The sequence below is a fragment of the Rhinatrema bivittatum genome, chromosome 13 (assembly GCF_901001135.1).
Source record: "Rhinatrema bivittatum chromosome 13, aRhiBiv1.1, whole genome shotgun sequence".
In the NCBI taxonomy this organism is placed as follows: Eukaryota; Metazoa; Chordata; class Amphibia; order Gymnophiona; family Rhinatrematidae; genus Rhinatrema; species Rhinatrema bivittatum.
Genome location: NC_042627.1, coordinates 34,326,511 through 34,353,227, shown reverse-complemented (window position 1 = coordinate 34,353,227; position 26,717 = coordinate 34,326,511). Strand labels below are relative to the sequence as shown.

The following is a 26,717-nucleotide window of genomic DNA, read 5'->3' as shown; positions in this document are numbered from 1 at the left end:
GCATGTTGATGGCCCTATTAGGTATTCCCGCGCAATTCAGAAAGCAAAATGTGTAGCCAAGCCTATTTACTAAAGCAGAGGTGGCCAACCTTTCACAAGTCAAGAGCCAGAAAACCAAAATTCACAGAGGCAGAGAGCTGCCATGCCTTTCATAGGTGGACGGAATAGACACTCCTCCCTCTCACACACACAGGAAAGAAAACACAAACTCTCTCAGACACAAAGAGATACACACTTTCAGACACAGACACATATCACTTTCAGACACAGATATATATACCAGTGGCGTAGCCAGAATTGATTTTTTGGGTGGGCACAAGGTTAACATGGGTGGGCTGTAGACATGCAGGTCTGAGACCTACTAGTTGTTTTCTTATTGATAAATAATGCCATATACTGCACCCTAGAATGGCTTTCTAAGTAATTTGCAACAGCCATTATGCATCATGTATGAAACTTTAAAATAATTTACTTCAATTATTTCAAGCACTTACCAGCATTAAAAATTCCTTATTAATCAGAATTTTTAAATATTTATTGCAGTTTATAAATCCACAAGTATAGAAAACAAACAGATCCAATCATGTAATAAAACAAAAATTAATGTATTCTTTCATGAACATCTTTGCAGAAAACCAGAAATCTTCATAAATACAATAAAATATAATTAATCATCAGAACAGGTGCAGTGTAGAGCTAGGGCAATTCACATTACAACTAAAATGAAAAAAAAAATAAATTTCAAATTCTGGTGTCAACGCAGCAAAAAATAACCCTCCACTTCTATTTTGTGAAGTAACTCAAACTCTTGCAAAGAAAGAGGCATTTAGAACCTTGCCATACAGTCACAGCACTGACTCTCAGGATTCAAATAACAGCAACCATATGAAAAAGCAGCAATGCAAATACTACACCAGGCCCTAGAACATTAATACATCACCTACTGGAATAACAGAACAAGCTGGACTACTACTACAGAGAAACTATATTTATTTATTTATTATTTTATATACCAACATTCAATCTCAATATCACACCAGTTTACATTCAGGTACTGTAGGTATTTCTCTATCCCCAGAGGGCTTACAATCTAAGGGGTAGATCTTTAAAAAATATGCGATCGCGTACTTTTGTTCGCGCACCAGGCGCGAACAAAAGTACGCTGGATTTTATAAGATACGCGCGTAGCTGCGCATATCTTATAAAATCTGGGGTTGGCGCATGCAAGGGGGTGCACATTTGTGCAACCTGCGCACGCTGCCTGTTCCCTCCGAGGTCGCTCCAATTTCGGAGCGGCCTCGGAGGGAACTTTCCTTCGCCCTCCCCCCACCTTCCTCTCCCTTCCCCTACCTAACCCACCCCCCCGGCCCTATCTAAAACCCCCCCCCTAACTTTGTGTGCGCGCCGGCCGGCAGCCCCGCTCCGTCCTCCGGTCCCGGGGGCTGGTCCGGAGGCCTTGACCACGCCCCCGGGCCCACCCCCGAAACGCCACGGCACGCCCCCGAAACGCCGCGTCGTTTTGGGAACGCCCCCCGGACACGCCCCCTCCTGCCCCTATTCAAAAGCCCCGGGACTTACATGCGTCCCGGGGCTTTACGTGCGCCGGCGCGCGAGGGCCCTGTGCGCGTAAATCCAGAAGGATTTACGCGCGCGGGCCTTTTAAAATCCACCCCTAAGTTTTTTGTACCTGAGGCAACAGAGGGTAATGTGGCTTGCCCAAGGTCACAAGGAGTGACAGCAGGACTTAAACCCTGGTCTCCTGGTTCATAGTCCACTGCTCTAACCACTAGGCTATTCCTCCTCCCTAAATGCTAGAAATACTGCATTTCTGTCACACACAGGCAAAACTGAGACCGACCCTTACCTAATCTACCTTATAAATGGCCTGTGACCGACGGCCCGCAAATGCGCAGTAGAGACCAGCTCTACCGCGCATGTGCGGGCGAGCACGTCGCTCTGAGGCAGCTTCAGAAAGAAAAAAAATGGCGGCGTCCAGCGGCAGCAGCGGGCGGCGGCGGCGGTACCGGCAGCGGGCGGCGACGGCGGTAGCGAGCGGCGGCGGTAGCGAGCGGCGGCGGTAGCGGCGACAGCGGGCGGTAGCGAGGGAGGGAGAAGAGAGAGAGAGGGAGGGACGGAGAGAGAGAGTGGGAGGGAGTGACTGAGTGAGAGGGAGGGACTGAGTGGGAGGGAGGGATTGAGTGAGGGGGAGGGACTGAGTGAGAGGGAGGGAGTGGGACTGAGTGAGAGGGAGAGGGGGGACTGAGGGAGGGAGTGGGACTGGGAGAGAGAGGGAGGGAGTGGGACTGAGGGAGAGTGAGTGGGACTGAGTGAGTGAGAGGGAGGGGGGAGGGAGTGACTGAGTGGGAGGGAGGGATTGAGTGAGGGGGAGGGACTGAGGGAGGGAGTGGGACTAAGTGAGAGGGAGGGAGGGAGTGGGACTGAGGGAGAGGAGGGAGGGAGTGGGACTGAGGGAGAGGACGGAGGGAGTGGGGACTGAGTGAGAGTGAGTGGGACTGAGTGAGTGAGAGGGAGGGAGAGAGGGGGGAGGGAGTGAGTGAGACTGAGTGGGAGGGAGGGACTGAGTGATAGGAGAGGGAGGGTGGGGAGGAGTGGGTGAGGGAGGGGGTGGTGAAGAGTGAGGGGAGAGAGAAAGAGGGGGAGGTGAGAGACAGAGGGATGTAGCCCGTTTTAACGGGCTTAACGGCTTGTATAGAAATAAGAGACTATAAAATTAGAAACAAATATGCAGATAAAGCCAAAATAGAAAGCCTGAGAAACTAAAATTTCTGAACAGTGGAATACTGATGAGTGGGCCTGAACAGAAAACCAACATATTCATGCTTCCATTCTCACCCACACACACAAACCCAGACTCCCATTCTCACCCAGATTCTCATTCTCACTCACACACACCCAGGTAAGATATTTTGTGGGACTTCCCACTTAAATGACCAATGATTAAGCATAAGGCTGAGTCTTAATAGCGCAAACTTTCACGATGATGCTTGGGGGGGGGAGGGGGAGGAAGCTGTGCGCGGCACTTCCGCTCTCCTCCCCCCCCCAACAGGCACACATACGGCCGCAGGACCGCTTCCCCATGTGTGCCGTGCAAATGCATGGAATGGCGTGCCAGGCCTGGGTCCTCCTCTTCGCTGTCGCGGGGATGGGATCCCGCGACAGCCTTGCAGGTCCGGTGCCAGTTGGGTGGGCTTGGGTCCAAATTGGGTGGGCAGCTGCCCACCCAGGCCCACCCATGGCTATGCCACTGATATATATGTTCTTTCTCCCTCTCAGACACAAAGCACACACACACACTCTCTCAGACACACGCTGTCTCTCTCTTGCTCTCTCTGACACAAAGACACACATACTTTCTATCTTTCAGACACAAAGATACTTTCTCTCTCAGACACAGACCCTATCCCAGACACAAAGACACATATACTCTCTCTTTCTCAGACACAAAAACACTCACACCCTCACTCTCTCTCTCTCTCTTTTTTTTAATATTTCTTTAATTAAGGATGTACAATGCATGCCATCATAGAGAAAGACAAGAAACAGTTCCATGAACATTGTAGGTAAAATTTACAAATACCTTAGAGGTAGATTTTAAAAGTGTTGCTCACACAAAAACAGCCACATATGTAGGCCGTGAGTGAGCAATGTGAATTTTAAGGAAGGGCGAGCATACATGCATGCATGTGTGCCCAGAATAAGGAGGCAGAACCAAGACACCACAAAGTTTGTTGTGGCAACATGCATGGGTTGCCTGCATAACTACTGCTGAGAGAGAGAGACAGAGACAGACTCTGTCTGTATAAAGACAGTCTGACACTTTATATGTATGTACTACTTTAGAGGGACACTTTTAATCGGGGTGGGTTTTCAGGAGATGGGTTGGAGTTATTGGGGGTTGTTGTTTCATCGGTAAAGAATTATAGCCATTATACTTATAACACTCACCACATAGTATTTATAATGATATTATGTTACAGTATTTTTGATGGCACCTGTTTAAGAGTTAGAATTCTAAACACTTTATACAACATAGTTTTTGTGCCTTTTTGTGAACCGTTGTGATGGCACCCGCTTAACGACGGTATAGAAAAGATTTTAAATAAATAAATAAATACGTGATAAAAAGGAATAGGTTTGTACAATGCAGCAGCTAGCACTGCAGTGTACAAATCAACTCCTCTTGTTAGACTTTTCATGACTTATAAGAGAGAGAGAGAGAATAACATATTGCCTTGAAGAATGGAAATAGGAGACAAACCTTCATATTGAAAGGCTAACAGCTTGCTGGCAGTATGCCAGACTTTAAGCATGCATGAGGAGAGATGGTGCTCAAAGTGAGGAGTGAAGTCGAGGTAAATTTCCCCAGTTGCGAGCTCTCCAATGACACCCAACTAGAAGAATTAGACCCTACCAACCAACCTTTGACACTTACTAGTTTGGAAGCTAAGTAATAAAGAAATATGTTCAAGATATCTAACCCCCCACTACTCTTGGGATACTGCAAGACCAATAACTTGATTCTTGGAGGTTTTCATCATGTTAAAAGGGGGAAATTGCCCATTAAGATCTCTAAACACCTTCTGATGAACATTACAGGGTATGTGGTGAAACAGATATAATAAGCATGGGAGTACCAATATTTTAACCAAATAGGCTCTTCCCAAGAGCAATAAGGGAAAATAAGTCCAACATTTTAAGTCAAAATGTAGTTTTGTAATTATTGCAGAGTAATTTAAATGAGCCAGATTGATTGGAACCACTATAACCAAATATTTGACATTCCTTCTGCCACTGAAAAATTCCCTCCAAACAACAGTTGTTGTTCTTCAGGCGTCCTAGATTTAACAGCAAAACTTTCATATAATTAATTGTGAAACCAGACAGACCCCCATATTTCTCCAGAACTGATGACTGGTATTTATTTATTTATTTACTTTTATATACCACGGCTCGTTGGCAAACATCACCTCGGTTTACAATGAACATTAAGTGAGCAACAGGCTTTACAATCCAACATATTTAAGAAAGGATACACTAGCTGATAACATTCAAATTATAGTATAATAAAAACCAAACTAGACTTAGCTAGGGTGTATAGTACTGGGGATCAACTTAAAGGAACATTATTAACAGTACAGAAATTTTTTAGGTCCATATTAGTCATATTGCAGGAAGATAGGACACCATAGGGTGTTTAGCGTAATTGAAAGTATCTGATTGGAATGGGAAGAAAGTATTATATACATTGCTACATGGTATTGACATTTCTGGTAGTGTATAGCTCTTGTAAAAGATGTACCAGTTGCTCTTTAAAACAACTATAGTATTCCAATGGAAAACCATCTGGTTCTGGACACTTTTGACTTGCCAGTAACTTTATGGCTCTTTCAAGTTCCAATTTTGTGAAAGGACTATCTAATTGGGCCCTGGAGCCATCTGGTAATGTAAGTATTTTACTTAAGAACACACACAATAGCATTTGTATTATTCTATCAATTAAAGTTTTGAATTTACTAGACACAATTATATCTATCTCAAGTAAACAACAGATTTTATTTTCTTTCAAAAGTATAATTTTTTTTAAATTTCAAAACCTACATGAAAATGTGGAGGTTCATCTTTGTTTTGTTAGGCGTTCTTAACTGAAAGTGTAAGAATACTTATATGTCCAACTACAGTGTCCATTTGCATTGGCCCTGGTCTTTCTCTGCTGTGTTATGGCCCAGGATGTACATTTCTGATTGGGTTATTGTGATTCAAATGATGGCATGAGAGATAGTTAAGAATGCAGAAAAAGTTCACATAGTCCATTGTAGCAATTCCAGTAAATCTTTTTTATTTATTCATATGGCAACTCCACTGTGAATACTGCGACTTTGAAAAGGGGGTCCCACAACACGGACCCGTGTTTCGCCGAGGCTGCGTTGGGAGGGACAGGCAAATTATGTCAACAATTCTAAAAACAGAACATCAGAAAAGGACTATGTTAAATAATGGAAACATACGCCGACAAACAACTTATTTAGTACAGATAGTAAAAACATACCTTCATAAAGCTTATAATGATGTGGCAGGGAGCACGTACAACAATAGCACAAATGTATTTTTAAACACCGTCGAGTCTAGATGGGTCCCTCCTGGCCCTTTTGATCCCATGTTAATTGCATTTCAAAAACCGGTGCGTTCTGACATTCAGGTATTACTGTCAGAGAAACGGTACATTCATTTTAATTTTTCTAAGAATGAGAAAGTATTGTTAAATTCTCTAACTGATGACTCTAGCATTATTATCAAATCAGCCGATAAGGGGGGTAGAATAGTAATTATGAATCGATGTGATTATGTAGCAGAAGTTTCTTGCCAATTAAATGATGTGACTTTTTATTCACCCTTAACTTCTGACCCTACAGAATCCTTAAAAACTGAAATTTCTGCACTGGTTCAAGGTGCTTTAACACGGAAATATATTATGAATCGTGAAGCTAGTTTTCTGTCAGTTGAATTTCCAGTTACACCTGTTTTTTACGTTTTACCAAAGATTCACAAAACCTTACAAAATCCTTCCAGCCGCCCGATTGTTTCGGGTATTGGCTCTACTTTGGAACCACTTTCACAATTCATAGATACTTTTTTGAAACCTTTTGTTCCCTTAATAAAATCTCATGTACGCGATTCTTCACATTTAATTACCATATTGAAGGATTTAAGTATTCCTTCGTCTCCATGTTTTTTGATCACATTAGATATAGTGTCCCTATATTCAAACATCCCTCAGGATGTAGCATTAGAAACAGTGGAGGAGACATTGAATTTACATTTGGGTCCAGCACGCATACCGACCTCTTTTTTGATGCAACTTACATCATTGGCATTGACTCGGAACTATTTTCGCTTTGAAGAGACTTTTTATCAGCAGATAAAGGGCACAGCCATGGGGGCGACCATGGCCCCTAGTCTGGCTTGCCTATATGTGGCAAAGTTTGATGCATATCTATTCCTCGATTTGGTCAAGTTTTTTTACACACTTGGCTCAGGTACATGGGCACAGATGTCCAATTTTATATGTCTTTTGATTGGCTTAATCAGTGTAATCCTAACCTACAATTTAGCCATAATATACACCCCTCTCAGATTGCGTTTTTGGACATTCTGATAACATTTGATAACTCTTCCTTCTCCACAACTATTTTCAGAAAAGACACTGATCGTAACCCTTTACTTAAATTTGATAGCTGTCACCCAAGAGCACTGAAAAAGAATATACCTATGGGACAGTTCCTGTGTCTACGACGGCTTTGCTCATCCAAAACTGACTTAATTATTAAAGCTGAAGAGATGACTTCCCGGTTTAAGCTGAAAGGGTACCCCAGTAAAGTGTTAAGATCAGCTTTTAAACAGGCTTTATATATTAACAGGGATTTGCTATTTTTACCACCAGTAAGCAACATGGATAAATCATTAAATTGTATTTTACCCTTTTCTCATTTAAGTCACTCAATTTCCCAGATTGTACACAGACATTGGCATTCATTATCTCTTCAGCAAATTTTTCAGGGCTCATTAAGATTTTCATATCGTAGAGGGAGGAATTTGCAGGATTTGCTCACACACATGGATTCTAGGATAAGACAGATAAATGATCAAATCACAGGAACTCACAAACCTTGTGGGCATTGTTCTGTTTGCCCACACACAAGTGTTATGTCTCAGTTTATACACCCTTGTTCTGGTAAACAATTTGTATTATGTTGTAACTCTGATTGCAATTTTGAAGGGGTTATCTACATTATTAGATGCTCCTGTTGTTGGTTTTATGGGAGATAGTAAGACATTCTTTCAGAGATGAATGACAAACTTGTCTGACTGGATATACAGTATATATTGTTTGTTTGGCTGCCTTTGAAACAAGCCCACATAAACATTACAGTCTTGTAATTTGGGTGGATCCTGAGAGCTTCTGCTTCATATTTTGTAGGTGTGTTGTAAGCTTATCTTGCTTCCTCATTACAACACTTAAGGAAAAAGAAAGAGCAAGCCGATTCAGTGAACCTTGAACTTCTAGAGCACTGAGAGCTGCACAGATGCAGTAGAATCCATTGGTTAAACCCAGCACCGGGACATTTAGTCTCAGCAAAAGGATTAACATTTTCAAACTTCAGGGTCTGTTGCTGTACATCCACATTTGTTATCAAGCTGAGGACAAGAGGAGCGACTATCAACAGAGCACAAGCGTAAACCTCTCGACATTTGCTCTAAAAATGGCTTTTCATATGAAAAGAATTCTTCACCAGCATCATATTTGGCATTGGATGGGTTTTGGATTCCTGCTGGTGTTTGCCATCGTGGTGCTGAAATTTATTTCCCAAGAATGTGACTTGGACGACCTCCTCAGTGAGGCAGACAATTCGCGACAAAGATACTGCAGGGATCAGTGGTACCCATCTCTTTCCTTGTCTTCTAGAGGTCCTGTATCCTGCTCCAAAATCATCAGAGGGGACCAGGAAGCTATGGAACAGATACTCTTAGAGAGACTGGCTGTAAAAAATAAAAAGCTGCCTTTAACTGAAAATAACTACCTAAACTGGACTAAAGATTGTAATCTCTACAGGAGAACCAGGAGATTTATTACTTTTTCATTGAGCAAAGAAGAAAAAGATTTTCCTATCGCATATTCCATGGTGATCCATGAAAATATTGAAATGTTTGAGAGGCTTTTAAGAGCAATTTATACCCCTCAGAACATTTACTGTGTCCATGTGGACGGAAAGTCTCCTGAGGTATTTAAGGAGGCTGTGAGGGCCATTGCATCTTGCTTTGACAATGTGTTTGTGGCATCTAAACTGGAAAAGGTGGTTTATGCATCTTGGTTACGGGTTCAAGCTGACCTGAACTGCATGGAGGATCTGCTGAAAAGTAAAGTGCCCTGGAAATATCTGTTAAACACTTGTGGCACCGACTTCCCAATAAAGACTAACGCTGAGATAGTCAGAGCCCTGAAGGTACTGAATGGCAAAAACAGCCTGGAGTCTGAAAAGCCAACAGAATTTAAAAAACACCGTTGGTTGTTTCAGCACAAAATAAATGGATCTAAAGTACTGAGAACTAATATTAAAAAAGATCCACCATCCATAAGTGTTCCAGTGTTTGTTGGAAATGCATATTTTGTTGTTATAAGAGACTTTGTGAAATCTATATTTGAAAATCAGGATGCACAAAAACTACTACAGTATGGAAATGATACTTACAGCCCAGATGAATTCCTCTGGGCAACATTAAATCGAATGCCTGGAATCCCAGGATCGGTTCCGTATCATGGTAAATATGACACCACTGACATGAATGCAATCGCTAGGCTGGTGAAGTGGGCAGATTTGGAAGGAGTTATCAGCAGAGGAGCACCGTACCCTCCCTGCACAGGTACTCACAGACATTTAGTTTGTGTATATGGGGCTGGGGATCTGCAGTGGATGCTCAATCACCATCAATTGTTTGCCAATAAGTTTGATCCCAGCATGGATGACTATGCTATTCAGTGTCTGGAAGAATATCTGAGGCGCAAAGCTTTTTATGGAGAGGATCTGTAAGGTTACAAACTTTATGCAAGCTCTGGCTCTGAAAGAGGAAAGGTTGCAATGAACAATCAGCAGGACTTGCTCAATTGTACAGTATACAATGTTAATGATGAAGCTTTGTAGACTTTTTTCTATAAATTTGTGTCTATTTCTTTGTGGTAAGAAAATATTTTTTTTTATGACAAGTGTTTTTTTTTTCCTGACTGAACAAATGATAATTTGAATAATTAGGGTTTGAAACAAAGGACCAGGTTAAAATCTATTTTCCCTTCTTATACCCCAGAGAGAGGGCTTTTCTGTACTAGAAAATGCCAATAATTTGTTTCTCACTGGTTCCATTGGTAGAAAAGCATCCTCACAGGGTTCCTTTACTTCTGTGTGCTAGTGGATAGCACTATTAATATGATGACATTAACCAACAAAGCCGGGAGCCAATGTACTAAGTCATGTGAAAACTGGCTTTTTATGCACATTAATGGCAAAACACCATGTTAAAGACCCAGTTAACTAAGCAGCATTAAAGCCAGTTTTTTGCAGCAGATAATGCCATTGTGTTACTATCACCCCCGCACCTTCTGGACTGAAGAATGCCTGTCCAGGCTGCCCAACCCCTCTGATTCCTCCATGTTGAGATTTTCCCCTGCTTACCCCATCACTAGCTCAGTAACAGCTAAAAGGAGCAGGAAAGCACTCCTGCTTCCTATTCCATCATCTCCACCATGCAAAATGCGGGGGGATATTGAAGCCCACATTAGGTGCTGGTAAGTTTTTTCAGAATTGGGGGATTAAGACAACTTGGGTTGCTGGACTCTATTTGAGTTAACCCCATTTTATTTATTTTAAATATTTATAAACTTAATTCCTAGCTCCAGCAATAGAGACTACCCAGAGCAGTGTACATTAGTAAAAAAAAAAAAAAAAAAAAAAATATATATATATATATATATATTAAAACTCAACAAGAAAAAGATTACAATTTACAAAGCTAATAGTTAACAATAATAAAACCTATGCCATCTCAAGCAGCAGTCACCCAAAACACAACCAACCTATAGACTCAAAGGGGTAGATTTTCAAAGGGGTACGCGCGTACCCCCCGAAAACCTACCCCAAACCCCCCCTGCACACGCCGAGCCTATTTTGCATAGGCTCGGTGGCGCGCGCAAGCCCCAGGACACGCGTAAGTCCCGGGGCTTTGCAAAGGGGGCGTCTCGGGTGGGCAGCACGAATTTCGGGGCGGGGCGGTGGGCATGTCATGGCATGACACCGACCCGGGGGTGTGGTCGAGGCCTCTGGACCAGCCACCGGGTCGGGTGATGGCGCACCAGCAGCCTGCTGGCGCTCGCAGATTTACGCCTGCTTTTGGCAGGCGTAAATCTGCCAACAAAGGTGGGGTTGGGGTTTAGATAGGGGCAGGGGGGTCAGTTAGGTAGGGGAAGGGAGGGGAAGGTGAGGGGAGGTGGAAGGAAAGTTCCCTCCAAGGCCGCTCCGATTTCGGAGCGGCCTTGGAGGGAACAGGCAGCGCGCACCGGGCTCGGCGCGCGCAGGTTGCACAAATGTGCACCCCCTTGCGCATGCTGACCCCAGATTTTATAAGATATGTGTGGCTACGCGCGTATCTTATAAAATCCAGCGTACTTTTGTTCGCGCCTGGTGCACGAACAAAAGTACGCGTGCGTGTAAATTTATAAAATCTACCCCATAGTCTACAGAAATTGCATGTATGTACCCAAAGCTTAATTTGCAAGCAAGGTAGCTCATTAACCTTTTTATTGTGTTATTCTATATTAACTCTATAGTAATGCAGAATAATGCGAATTTGTGTTATGGCTAATGCAGCATTAATAAACATTAAACATAAGTTAATGTGTCAACACTGTACTAGCCTTAACACACTTAAGGGTAGATTTTAAAACCCCTGCGCGCATAAATCCCTTAACTGGAGCAGACTGGGAGGGAATTGAGGAAGACTGGATTGTGTTACTGTGCGGAGTTTGTAACAGTCCCCCCCTTGCGCGTGCAAGTTATAAAATCGGTGCATCCATGTGTGTGCGCCAGGAAGTGTGTGCACATGGCCATGCCTGCATGTATTAAAATCTACCCTTTAGTTAGACCAATGATAATGAGCAATTTAGGGGGCAATTTTACAACAGCCCACATAAGTTAGCCAGCAAATTTGCACACAAGTTATAACAATTTTCAAAGTGGACTTATAACCTTAAGCCTGTTTTGAAAATTATTGTACCCACACACAATTACATCTGCTATTATGCGCATGAACATTTTCAGGAAATTTTACATGTAGACTTTAATAATGCAAAAGTATCAAGTTACTTTTCAAAGGAAAATGTAAATGTAAATATAACATACTATCATAGCAATTTTCAAAAGCTAATTTACCTTGTTAAGTGCACTTAACCGGGTAAAACCTATTGACAAATCAATAGCATATATTGTAGCAGTTTTCAAAAGCATTTAAAAATTGCTATGATGGTATGTTACATTTACATTTTCCTTTGAGAATTGCTCGGTTTATCTTGTATTTATATATGCATACAGTTTTCCAAGAACACTTGAAAAAGGAAACAAAGTACATATGACAAGAAAATAAAATGTGGTGAAAAAATAGCTCTTCCGAAAGGAAATATAAGAGCTGAAGAACATAAAATACACCATACTGCATCAGACCAAGGGTCCATAAAGCCCAGCATCCTGTTTCCAATAGTGGCCAATCCAAGTCACAAGTCCCTGCCAAATACCCAAACATTAAATAGATCTCAAGCTACTATTGCTTATTAATTAATAGCAAATTTATGGAATTTTCCTCTAGGAACTTATCCAAAACGTTTTTATACCCAGTTACACGTTAACTACCATAACCACATCCTCTGCAATGAATTCCAGAACTTAACTATGTGCAAAACATTTTTCTTCCATTTGTTTTAAATGAACTACTAGCTAACTTCATGGAGTGCCCCCAAGTCCTTCTATTATCTGAGAAAGTAAATAACCAATTTACATTAACCTGTTCAAGTCCTTTCATGAGTTTGTAGACCTCTATCATATCCCCCCCTCAGTCGTCTCTTCTCCAAACAGAACAGCCCTAAATTCTTTAGTTTTTCCTCATATAAGAACGGTTTCATGCCCCTTATCATTTTGGTCGCCCTTCTCTGCACTTTCTCCAGTGCAACTATATCTTTTTTGAGATGTGGTGACCAGAACTGCACACACTATTCAAGATGCAGTCTCACCATGGAGCAATACAGAGGCATTATGACATCCATTCTTTTATTTACCATTCCCTTCCTAATAATTCCTAACATTCTGTTTGCTTTTTTGACCACCACAGCACACTGAGCTGACAATTTCAGTGTATTAATCACTATGATGCTTAGATCTTTTTCCTAAGATAGAACCTAACATTCGGGCTGATACAGTAAAATTCACGCTCCGAGGTGAGCGCCCGCTCTCCCAACGCCCGCCCAGGCCACTCTCCTGGATGCACGATCGAGTATGCAAATGAGGGCCCGTGGTAAAAGGAGTGGCGGCTGTCAGCGGGTTTGACAGCCGACACTCAATTTTACCGGCGTTGGTTCTCAAACCCACTGACAGCCACGGGTTCAGAAAATGGACGCCTGCATAATTGAGTGTCGGTCTTCTGACCTGCGGGCCACCAGCCAATTAAAAATGTTTTTTTTTAAATTTTTGATTTTCTTTATATTTTGGGGCCTCCGACTTAATATCGCTATGATATTAAGTCGGAGGGTGTACAGAAAAGAAGTTTTTTCTGCTTTTCTGTACACTTTCCCGGTGCCGGCAGAAATTAACGCCAGCCTTTGGGCAGGCGTTAATTTCTGAAAGTAAAAAAGGCTCCAGGGGCAATCCGGGTAACTATAGACCAGTGAGCCTAATTTCAGTGCCGGGAAAAATAGTGGAAACTATTCTGAAGATAAAATTCGTAGAGCATATAGAAAGACATGATTTAATGGAACACAGTCAACATGGATTTACCCAAGGAAAGTCTTGCCTAACAAATCTGCTTCATTTTTTTGAAGGGGTTAATAAACCGGTAGATGTAGTGTATTTGGATTTTCAGAAAGCGTTTGACAAAGTCCCTCATTAGAGGCTTCTATGAAAACTAAAAAGTCATGGGATAGGAGGCAATGTTCTTTCGTGGATTACAAACTGGTTAAAAGACAGGAAACAGAGAGTAGGATTAACAGGTCAATTTTCTCAGTGGAAAAGGGTAAACAGTGGAGTGCCTCAGGGATCTGTACTTGGACCAGTGCTTTTCAATATATATATAAATGATCTGGAAAGGAATACAACGAGTGAGGTTATCAAATTTGTGGATGATACAAAATTATTCAGAGTAGTTAAATCACAAGCAGACTGTGATACATTACAGCAGGACCTTGCAAGACTGGAAGATTGGGCATCCAAATGGCAGATGAAATTTAATGTGGACAAGTGCAAGGTGTTGCATATAGGGAAAAATAACCCTTGCTGTAGTTACACGATGTTAGGCTCCATATTAGGAGCTACCACCCAGGAAAAAGATCTAGGCATCATAGTGGATAATACTTTAAAATCGTCGCTCAGTGTGCTGCAGCAGTGAAAAAAAGCAAACAGAATGTTAGGAATTATTAGGAAGGGAATGGTTAATAAAATGGAAAATATCATACTGCCTCTATATCGCTCCATGGTGAGACCACACCTTGAATACTGTGTATAATTCTGGTCACTGCATCTCAAAAAAGATATAGTTGCGATGGAGAAGGTACAGAGAAGGGCAACCAAAATGATAAAGGGGATGGAACAGCTCCCCTATGAGGAAAGGCTGAAGAGGTTAGGGCTGTTCAGCTTGGAGAAGAGACGGCTGAGGGGGGATATGACAGAGGTCTTTAAGATCATGAGAGGTCTTGAATGAGTAGATGTGACTCGGTTATTTACACTTTCGAATAATAGAAGGACTAGGGGGCATTCCATGAAGTTAGCAAGTAGCACATTTAAGACTAATCGGAGAAAATTCTTTTTCACTCAACGCACAATAAAGCTCTGGAATTTGTTGCCAGAGGATGTGGTTAGTGCGGTTAGTGTAGCTGGGTTCAAAAAAGGTTTGGATAAGTTCTTGGAGGAGTAGTCCATTAACGGCTATTAATCAAGTTTACTTAGAGAATAGCCACTGCTATTAATTGCATCAGTAGCATGGGATCTTCTTAGTGTTTGGATAATTGCCAGGTTCTTGTGGCCTGGTTTGGCCTCTGTTGAATACAGGATGCTGGGCTTGATGGACCCTTGGCCTGACCCAGCATGGCAACTTCTTATGTTCTTATGTTCTAAAATGTGCGGCTTGGCCGCACATTTTACTTTCTGTATCACGTGGGAATAACTAATAGGGCCATCAACATGCATTTGCATGTTGCGGGCGCTATTAGTTTCAGGGGGGGGGGGGGGGTTTGGCCACGTGTTTTTGACGCGCTATTACCCCTTACTTTATAAGGGGTAAAAATAAATTCAGCATCCATTCTCCGAACCTGACTACCGGCACCAGAAGGAGTGTATAAATCAATATTAAAGTGTTGGGCACTTAATACACAGCGCCTGCTTTCAGCGCAAGTTTTTTTGCATCGGCCCCAAAGTTTACAGATTATTTCCAAAATGTCATGCACTGCCCCTCAAACTTTCCACAAATGAAACTGTATATTGAAACGACATTGTCTCTCTGCTGGGGTGCTTATGTACATCTCTCTAGCTCCTGAGAGGGAGCTTGCCACTGTCCCAACGATATTAAGTAGGAGACAGTACAGGAAAGCAGTTTTTTCTGCTTTTCTGTACTAGTTTTAGAAGCGCTCAACGATTAACGCCTGCTCCGGGCAGCCATTAATTTCTGATCGCTAAAATGTGCTTCTTTGCATAGGGAGTGAATAGCTAATAGCCTCATTCACTCCCCTAGCGCCTCCTCGACAGCGTGAGCCCTAATTTAAATATTGCATTGCGCCCCCCAGGAGAGGTACCTGGGGGCGCATTATGAAAGCGGACACTAAACGCACAGCGCCCGCTTTCAGCACAAGTTTTTTTGCATCGGCCCCAAAGTTTACAGATTATTTCCAAAATGTCATGCACTGCCCCTCAAACTTTCCACAAATGAAACTGTGTATTGAAACGACATTGTCTCTCTGCTGGGGTGCTTATGTCCATCTCTCTAGCGCCTGAGAGGGAGCTTGCCACTGTCTCGTCATCAGTGCACAAAACAGCCCAGTAATTTGGGCAAACCGGGGGGGAGCCCCATGCCACAAAAAGATCTTTTCTGAGTCCAGAGTTTTGTCTTTTGCCCACAGCCTGTGTCCTGATCCCTTTGGGGTGGAGATCCTGTTGGCAGTCTCCAAATCTTGATGTTTCAATCCCATTGTCTCTTTCCACTCTGTGTGATTTCTCTGGGAGAAAAGCCTGATGGTCCAGTCTTGACAAAAGCTCTCTATCTCCTTCCTCCAAGTTGTGAAAAAGGGTGGGAAAAAAATCTCCAAGCTAACAAAGAGATAAAAATCCAAATGTCTCTAAATTAAAAAATCTCACACTCCGTAGTTTTGTGACTGGTCTTGCTTCCTCTAGGGTGCAGCGTCCCTCTTTTATCCAGAAAAATTACAGCTATCCACACTGAGCTTAGACATTCTATTTCCTGTTCTCCAACATCCCTTCCTCCTCATATCAATTTCTATAACATTTTTGCAACCCTTTCCATAATTTCTTCATCCCCATAAATTATTGTATCCCTTTCTCCTTTAATTTTTGTCACTATGCTTTGCCTTTCTTTTCCTTTTAAATGTTAATACTAAAAGTTTACTTACCTTATTGTTTTACACTTGCCAGCTGGTAATTGATATCTTGGGTAGATAATGCATGCAATCTTCCCCTTGCTCTTTCCAGTTCTTCCCTAATTCTCTAGGTCCCCTTTCAATTGCTTAATAATTTAGTAATATTCATTTATTTTTCCCCTTTCAGACCATATAATTACCATTCCTCTTAACACTGCTTTTAAGCAATCTTATTCTATGCCTTGGTCTACTTCTCTATTATCATTTGCTCTGAGATATTGCTCTATTTCATGCCTGATGTTTACATGCAATGTCTTGTCCTTCAATATACTGTCATTTAACCTCCAGAATTTCTTTCCAAACTGAGGGCTCAGGCCCTGAAGGTCCAACCACACTGGTGCATGATCTGGCCAAGTTATATTCTCAGTTTCTGTTATAATGGGCAGCTCACGGGACAGTCCTGTGAGCTGCGGCACTCACCCCAGATGCTACTGATTCACCCCTGCACCGGGGCTCTCCTCTTCATGGCAGGAATACCACCATTAGCTCTCCTTCTGGGAGCATGGTACTGCCCCATAGGTGCACGCACGCACCCTTAATGAGGGCCCAGCAGTGCAAAATCCTACACGGCACCCCAGGACGATGTCAGCCCAGTGGGGCTATTTCAACAGGAGCACACCAACCACTACTCATCTCAGCAATGGGTCACCTGCCAAGAAGTAAAGTGTGTTGCTCTTGATTGTCCTGCATTCCTGATTGTGCCTTGCCCATCCTGTCTCATCCAGCGTTGTCTCCTCATCCCAGTCTCGTCCAGTGTCCCTCATGTGTCTTTGTCTATCTTTGACCTGACTTCCTGGTATTTACCATCTGCATTGGATCTGACCATGACTGCCTGCTGCATGGACCTAACTACATTTGCCAGCCAGCTGGAACTGACCCCTTGCAATGTACCTGTCCATGCTTGTCTGCCACCTGCCCCAGCCATTGGCCTGGTTCTCATCTCTCTAGTCTGCTGCCTGTACTGATCCCAGTGTGCCTCTGGCAATGGTCTCTAGGTCTGCCACTTGTTGGAAACCCAAAATTTGAACCCGGATTAATTCACAATAAATATACATTGTTATATTCCCAGGGGCTACTGAGTATACATCCCTTTGTTAACCTGCAAGTTGGTAAGATGCACTCTTTCCCATACTGTATGCAATACATGTTTTCTGACAAGGATTATTTTATCTGCAAATTTGTAGTTATGTACGGTGGGTGATGACTGCTGGGGGAGCATCACTAATAGAGCATTTCAGCATCTGCTGTGTTTGATAGCAAGAAAACATATGACTATTTCAGTGTTGTATAAGTATGTGCATAACACCTATAACTATAAGATTTACATCAGATTGGAAGAACATGGTCATATGATTTAAAAATTACCATGTCAGACAACAATATCCTGGATTGTGACGTTTTAGCTCAGCGAGCTATGAATTGCGCTGTTATATGGGAGATTAATTTTAAAATTCTGCTTAGGGCGATAATTTGACCAAACAAACACTATATGGTGAAAGTGGCTCCTTCCAGGATCTGTTTGAAATGTTCCCATCCAGCAGCATCATTGGTGCATTCTTTATGGGACTGTGGACCTTTACAAAGATTCTGGAACTTGATCAAGGATTATTTTAAGTCTATTGATGCGCCCACCACAGTCTGGTCAGCAGAGTTTTGCCTATTGGGTTATGTCAGTGTGCCTCAGATCTAAATTTATTCTATACGCTCTTCTTGACCAAAGGATGCTTGGGGGCATGACAGCTGATATTGTGTAAGTGGCTGGAACCACCTGGCCCGAACTTGGTCTTGTGGCAAACTTCATTTATGGAATTATACCAGCTAGAAAGACATTCAGTAAGATGTAACTCTAAAAAAAAAAAAAAAAAAAAGCATAAAGTAAGATACAGCAAATATAGGCACCTTTTACAAAAAAAACCTTCCCTTTGATTTAAGGTGCTAGGTCTGTTATTCTATTATATTTTCAGTATAATTTATGGGGATGAAGAAATTACAGAAAGGGTTGCAAAAATGTTATAGAATTGATATGAGGAGGAAGACTAGCCTAACCTAGCTTAAAGCAATGCTAATGTGCTCCTATGTATATTAATGATATGATTGCTTTAATTGTATTGATGCCTATTGGGTATACTTGTCTACAAGTCTATATACTGAATTGGATGATTGGGGGTGGGGGTGAGTAAGGGGGATGGGTAAAAGGAAGTTGTCATTTTGTTCCATACTTGCTTATTGTCAATGTTCAGACTGTAAAAGTTAATAAAAATATTAAACAAAAATTAATAATTTATTGGAGAGTATGTTTGGCATGTGAATGCAAAATTAAAGTATAACCTCCGTCTCAAGTGTTGATTTCTCCATTTTTTCACTACCCCAACATTCACATCATGTGCTGTAGTTTTACTCTGTGATTATTTGCCCTTATTGAAAACCTCAAATGAATTATCTATCTTCAGAGAGTCATTTTGAAATTTCCTCCCATAATAACAGGCTCTTCTATAAATGAGGCTACTTCCAGTGCTATGGTATAAAAATCTCCCCCAGCCAATATTGGTCCCATAAATATTTGTAATCATTACTGATTTATTATCAATTTTCCCTTTCAAGAATATGTACCTTCCCCTTTTTTCTTACATTATGGCCAGTGTAACCCCTGGGCTGGTAGGCCCCTCTAAAATAATCAATGATGGTATATTTCCCATTTATTTTTCCAATATCCAGGATCCCCTGAGTGGGGAGAAAATAACTATTCTAGGTCCTGTGCATTACAATTAATCATTTCCCAAATTAGAAGTGTGGTATACAGTAACAGCAGTGATGAATGCTGATTTATTTATGCGCTAAGAAATATTCCGACAGCTGGACTGATTTCCAACAGTACTTGTTTTGAAGTATTTTGAAATAATGAAAATGGTCTTTACAGTTACACTTCTCATATCTGGTTATTACAATCAAGTTTCTTAATAAAGTTCTGACATCTTCCTTTATTTAATTTATTAATAGATATAAAAGGCAATTATCCAAGTTATCCAAATTTATCTTTTCTCTCTTTGCCATGGTATGGGGCAGTTGTAAGCTTCCCTCCCATGAAGTTGGTAGTTTAAGTGTTCAATCAGCCACATGTATCTCCTATCTCTCCCTTGGTTTTCTTTCATATCTCCCGTTCTCCTCCTAGTACCAGAATGGTACTCTTCTTCCAAGATCTTCAACTGTTGCATGTAAGCAGAGGTAGGGATTCACTAAACTCCTTTCTCACCCTCTCTCTCCTCTGGATGCAGATGATCTCAGGTTCCTTCATGGTGAAGGAAACAAAAAGACTGAGCCTCTAGTTAATGGGGAACTTAGTAAAACTTAAAGAACACGAGACCAGGAAAGTGGAAAAAAACTCCCAGCTCAGTAAAAGAAAAGGAATCTTTAAAAATTGTCATTAAAATAAAGGAAGACTCCATGACTCCCAGAGACCTTACCCTTTCAACACAAACCAAAAGATGGGAAGCCAATGCATGGAAAGGTAACAAAAATTTTACAAGGTAAAATGGTGGTCAAGGCTTAAATATCAGGCTTATAACTTATTTTTAGATGGCCTTTATCTCTAATCCCAAGAGGTCTCTCTTGCACTAGGGCTATGTCAATTCCTTAAATAATACTTGTGTTTTCCTGGGGAAATTTAGAACTATTACATTCAAGAATCCAATCCAACTATTTCTATGGAGGTCCACATTCAGCTGCGGAACGGTAGTTATGTTAGCCAGATATAATTATCCGGCTAAATTAACTGGGATATTCAATGGCGTGGCTGCCCTGGTCCCGCATTTCTTCTTCATCCTCTCCATCATATGTTTTAAGCTTACTTGCTCCCATTTAACACATACATTTATTTCCTTATCTATTTTTCTTTTTTCAACTAACATTTTTTTTTTTTTGCAACCCCCTGTACATCTGGGGTCACCTTCCCAACCTCGGGGAGCATTGTAGTACTATCCTGAGGTAGGGAAATAAATCTCCATGGCCGTGAGCTGGGGGCAGGATAACCTTGCAGGGCCAGGACCAGGCTGAGAACAGTGCACACAAACAAACAAACAAACAAACCACTCTCCAGTCTCAAGTTATGCTCCAAATAATAAATAGTGTACTGAAGAATCTTCAGAGTCAAACATAATGACAGCCCAAGTAGTTGCAGAAACTAAACAATCACAGTTCCAGAAAATCTCTTAATGCTTCTCTTTATAACCTCTTTTCCTTATGTAACAGTTCCTTCTTACAGCATTACAGTGTCTCTGGTTAATTTGTTTCTTTTCTTTCCTCATTCTTTTGAACAAACCTAGCCTGGTCCTCTCTTTATTTTCCTCAGTTAATCAAATAGTTACACCCAAGAATGCCCTGTTTGGCTCAAGGAAAAATCCTTCAGGTGCAGCATCAGGCTCCTCCAAGCCCCAGAGCAAGTTCCCTCTGGCACAGTTTGTCTTCCTGGTCCAGATAAGTTCCTGCCCCAATTAATAAACGTCCAAGGCTGTACTGCAATCCTCTGGAGATTTTAGGAGAAAATCTCTGCCCCACTCCTGCTACTCCCTTCTGTAACCCTGGGAGAGGATCCAGCCAGTTTCTTACTCTTGCAATCTGGAGCAGCCCCAGGGTTTTTATCACTTCTCCTCAATGACAGAGCCCCTAGAGGATTCACCCCCTTGTCTCTCAAGAAGGGCATAAAACACTCCCTGACCAACAGACGACCCAGAGCCCTTGAACATTCTTACACTGGCTCCACACGTTAAACTCTTGCCCTCTACACATCCAGTGGACTTCCAACAGATGTTACGCACTGTTTGAGGCTCTGCAGATTTCCTATAAGGGGGGGAAACCTCTATTTTACCATAAATTCTGTAACTTCTATACCCTCTTGTGGCATAGGGGCCAGAAATGCATAAAATTTGCTTAACTATTCATTTTTCTTTTTGACCAACATCATTACTAACAGGTCAATTTTTAAAGCCCTACGCGTGCTGAAGCTGGGGGATATGTGTGAGACTCGGCTTGGCGCACGCCGTGCAGATCTTAAAACCTACACAGGGTATGCGCATATCTCCTGGTATGCTCACCAAAATAATTTTTGCCAAAAGGAGTGGGATGTGGGCGTGGCAGGGCGGAGGCTGAGGCACGATTTCTGTGCGTACCTATTTATGTGCACAAGCACGTACCAGGGTCCTCTACCATGTAATTTTACTTCTGCATGTAAAATAAAAAAAATAAAAAATAATAGGTTATTTAGCAAGGTTGAGGAGGTATGGCCTAACAGGGTAAAAGGTAGGCAAAGTAACGGGGATGGGTTAGGAAGGATAATTGCTTAAGTAGGCAAACTGGGAACGAACTGGTCAAATGGATTCTAGCGTCAGCACATGACTTGTAAAATCCCCCCCACTTATGCAAGAAAGGCAGCATTTGCGTGCACATGCACGTGTCAATATCGTGTGCACACGTATGTGCGAGTGGCCAGTTTTAAAAACAAGCTCACGTATGTTTTAAAATTGCCGTGTCCTTGTGCGCGTACCGGCAAATGCACGCTTGTGCACCCGTGCGCAGCTCTTAAAATGCACCTCATACTGTTTATCTCAACTGTAACTTTAACTTTATGATCTTCAACTCACATTCTCTTTGCCACCCTGCCTAGTTGAAACTTTCCCCTTCCTTCTATTAGGTAAATAAAGATGACAGATCATCAAAGCAAATATATTGCAAAGCAAGCATTCTGCTTTTCTATTTTCCTCACCTCTCCCTCCTTCTCCAACTTTGTCCTTTTTTCCCTTTTTCCTTTCCTTGTCCTTTTCCTTGAAAAATAATTTGCAAGATTATTTTATTTCCTTCATAGTTCTTGTTCTCTCTCTCTCTCCAGATAGTTTCCACTGTCTCTGCAGTAACGTTCTTCCTCCTCTCCTTTCAAGTTTAAGGTTCAACCCTCTTTCTCATTGTGTATTCTGCTTGTATGAGGGCTGGGAATTATAATTTTCTGTCACTGGTCACCCGTTATTACCAGCCAAGTTCTCTCGTTATGGTTTTGGTCCAGATTCTGCTTCAGCAGTATTGTTCCTCTTTTTCCAGTTTCTGCCACATCTCCATTATAGTTTTACCTGTCTTACAGTAAACAACAGTCCCTAAGTTACGTGCCTAGTGTTGAAAATCAGTGCTAAGTACCTAAAGTGTCCCTCCCCGTCTTCCCCCCTGTAGCTGCCCACTTTTTAAGCTTCCTAAATTTAGATGTTCAGCCCTGGTCAGTTTTCAAAATAGCCAAGATAGGTGCCTAACCCTTTGAAAATTGATCCCAGGGAGAATAACTCTCAAACAACTACACGCTTTGTCTGTGCCTTCTCCAGCCTCTTTCCTCATACTGTCTCTGTTGAAACAAGGGGACAGGTTGAGAGGTGATAAGACTGGAGTCGACAAAGCAGAACAGAAAACAATTGCTCTGCTTCTTTCTCCAGTCCCTCCCCAGTGTTGCCTGCTGTGTTCACTCCAGTGCTATCCCCCTTTCCTAAGGGACAGGAAGGGCGGGGTCGAACCTGGAACAGACATTGCAGAGAAGAAAACAATTGCTTTGCTCCTCCCAGCTAGGCTCCCGTGGTGGCCTTGCTTGGTCGGGGTCGGGTCGGCCTTCCTTCGTTGGGGTTAGACACCGGCATTCCTCCCAACCCCCCTCAAACCACCCCACTCCCAGGCTATGCGATGTCCCTTCTTCTTGCCTCACTGGCCAATCAGAGGCTTCCTCCCTTCTTCCTTCTCCCATTGGCAGGTAGAAGAGAGGAGGCTTCCGATTGGCCTGTGCGGGGGCAGGAAGAATGAAGGAGGCTTCCCATTGGGCAGTGGGGGCAGGAAGAAAGGAGGCTTCCTATTGGCCCATGGGGGCTGGAAAAAAGGAGAAGAAAAGTACAACCGGGGCACTGGAACCTTGGGAGCCGTGACACACGTGCCGGTGCTTAGCGACATACACAGGTTGAGAATCGCTGATCTAGAGGGTGATGAAACTGGAAGTCAGTGTTCTGGTAAACAACACAACCTGTTGCAGAATATTTACAGCAATTCAAATTAACTTTTGCATATTTAATATGCATATAAGCATAAGCCAGCTCAGTGGCATTTTTCCTTTATATTTGAATATAGGCCTCTTTCCTGACATATGGAGGACATAGTTTTCCATGCTCTCATTTCCTGCTAATACTTGACCTCCTTTCATTTCCAACCACACATACACACAAAACTTTATGCTGCAGTGCCAGCTTGGTTACATTTGTGATATATTTAGTGATGTTACACAAATTAACACAAAGTAATAAACTGGGGCATCTAATTGCTGATAATGCCTCTCCAAAAAATCCTAACAAATATTTTCATTTTTTAACAAAAAAAAGCCTAAGGAGTACAACATGTGGGATCAAGCCACTTTACTTGTAAATCTACTAAAAATATATTCAATGCACATTAGAAGCAAACATTCTTGTGCTGTCACTACTGAGGAAACACAGACTTCGTCTTGGCCTGCTTCATACAGGATGTTTTAAATCTAATGTAACTTTTTTCTTATTTCTGTTTCACTACTGAATTCCCTTTTCGGTCTAAGATTACAGTGGTACTGTATTTGTACAAAAATCCTTTTAGCTGAAATGAAAACAATGAACAATTCATACTATGGCTTGTAGAAAAGCCATTATTTGTGGGAGAAGCTTCCAGAGAAGCATTGCTGCTAATCAAGCCCTTTCTGGTGGACAGTGAAAAATGCAAGTGCATCATAAGATTAAGGAAAATGATGGGGACTCTGCTAAATGCTTTGCTCTCAGTGCAAGACACAAAGAAGTAGTTTGTCACCCTCATTTCTCTTGGTTCTAACTCCTGACCAATAAACAGTTCATAGCTTTCTATCACTTGAATGACAAAAATATTGTTGCATGAAACTTTGACAAATGAAGATCTTCACAGTTTATCTTTGTCAATGATAACATTTGTACCAATTTTACAGGACTGAAAATTCATTTCATGATGATTAGTGCTTTAGGGAAGAATTTCTATAATGTAGGAAACTTGCAGGTGTCACATTTTATCATAGATTCCAGCTTATTTGGTTGTTTATGAATTGTTTTCTAATATTTCCTATTACCAAAAACATATGTTTAAAGAACAAACGCTGCAGTTTGGGAGGGGAAAATCTACTATTACTACTATTCATCATTTCTAAAACACTACTAGACATATGCAGTGGTGAACAGATATGCATAAGAGATAGTCCCTTCTCCATGGAACTTACAATCTAGTCAAGACAATCACACATGACAAATGAGTCTAGGGGAACTGTATTTAATGCAGGGAAGTAATTAGGATTTAAAAGAAGCTTCAAAAAAAGTTAGTTTTATACTGGACTTGGATATGGCAAGAGAAGAAGCATAATGCACCAATCAAGTCTATTCCAGGCATATGGCAAAGTAAAGTGGAAACACAGAGCTAGGAGTTGCAGTGGAGGAGAAAGGTACAGAAAAGTACAAATTGTTCATTGAACAGAGTTCATGAGAAAGGGTGTAGGAAGATCGAAGAGATGTTAGGTAATGACGAGCTGCAGAGAGGATACATTTATAGGCCAGTTAAAAAAAAAAAGCTTGAACAGTTTGTAGAAGCAGACAGAGCCAATGTAATGAGCTGGGAGGAGGGGGTTACATAGTTGTAATGGCACTGAAGGAAGATAAGTCATGCAACTGAATTTTGAAAAGATTGCAGTAGAAAAAGTGATTCACTGGGAGTCCTGTGAAAAGCAAATTTCAGTAATCTAAGTTGGAAGGGATAAAAGCCATTTTGGTAGAATGCTCAGAATGAAAGGAGTGGATTTTTTAATGATGTTATGGAGGAAGAAAGAAAAGCTTTAGCGGTATTTTCAATGTGCATAGAGAGGCTTCAAAGAGAATCCCAAGTTAAGTGACAAAAAAAGGAGGAAAGATGGCAAGAGTTTGGGAGAGAAAATAAGAATGTAAAGGGTAACGTTCCATCTTGGTCATGTAAAGTTTACATTTGAGGAGGAAGGAACCGTGGCAAAGAGAAGGTGGGAGTTGGAGGTGGGCATAATAATATTGCATGAGAAGGGTCATAGCAGATTGGAATGAGATGAGTCTGAATTTGAAATTAATGAAGTCAGAATGGGAATCAGGAATTCAGTCAGTGATGCTGTGCAGATCAGGCAGAGGAATGGAAGAAGCAAAACTGGAGATGAGCCGTTGGGGTTTGGCATAGCTTATAGAATGGAGAAGTGGTGGAGCAAGAGAATCTAAAGCAGAGAAGAGAGTATAATGTTAGAAGAAGAAATTGTAAGAGTTCTTTGAAAAGGTTATCCTATGAAACCAGGCTACTTTGGTAGCAGTGAAGAAATAAAAGATAATTACAGCAATGAGACTGCACTGATCAGACTTGAAAAAAAAAAACTATCCAAGACTGCTAAATGCCATAATGTATGCTTAAGGTGAAAAAGTTATGTTAATAATCAGTACTGAGCTTTGTTTCTGCCTTCTGGGCTCAATTTACAAGAAATCACTAGAGATGTGCATCGTTTTTTGTGTTCGTGTCATTCTTCGTTTTTCGGCCGCCATGGAAATTGTCAGTTTTTTTCGGTTCTGGTCTTTTTTTTCGCGAAAAATCAATTTTTAGTTAGTGCGCGCTAACTCCCCATTAGTGCGCGCTAACTCCCAGTTAGTGCATGCTAACTCCCCGTTAGCATGCACCAACAAAAACCGTTAGATTTTGTTACTTTTTGTTAGTTTTTGTTGGTGCGCACTAACGGGAGTTAGCGCTCACTAACGGGGAGTTAGCGCGCACTAATCGGAAAAACGAATTTTTGCAAAAAAACGGGAAAATCCTGATTTTTTTCGGGCTCCCTGAAACATGCCAAATTGGACAATTTCGTTGCAATTTTCCAATTTGGCAAAAACGAATGCACATCTCTAGAAATCACATGACTTACAAGATTCCTATCCCATTAGCATATATGAGATATAATTATGCCAATCAATTAGGAAAACATTATGTTAAAGTAGCTAATTCATGGGCGTGCAAATTAGAGGTAGTGACCTGTTTAAACTATCACTAACACTCTTTGAGACTGCTCCTGAATTACCTTGCTGGTAATTGCACTCTCCAGAAATATCTCAAAGATCTTTTTCTTTTATAGTTGCCAATGTTAAGTGTTTATTTACAGCCCGCAACAAAACTTCCTTATAAAGAGTCTCACAAGACTGTA

At 41.6% G+C, this 26,717-nt stretch overlaps 1 protein-coding gene across 1 annotated transcript; it reads left to right on the top strand.

Annotated features, from left to right (window-relative positions):
- Nucleotides 1-7,965: 7,965 nt before the first annotated feature.
- Nucleotides 7,966-9,743, top strand: LOC115075429 (beta-1,3-galactosyl-O-glycosyl-glycoprotein beta-1,6-N-acetylglucosaminyltransferase 3-like). The gene has a single exon (XM_029575784.1). The coding sequence runs from the start codon at nt 8,280-8,282 to the stop codon at nt 9,603-9,605; it is 1,326 nt and encodes a 441-aa protein (XP_029431644.1). The 5' UTR covers nt 7,966-8,279; the 3' UTR covers nt 9,606-9,743.
- The last annotated feature ends 16,974 nt before the right edge of the window (nt 9,744-26,717 follow it).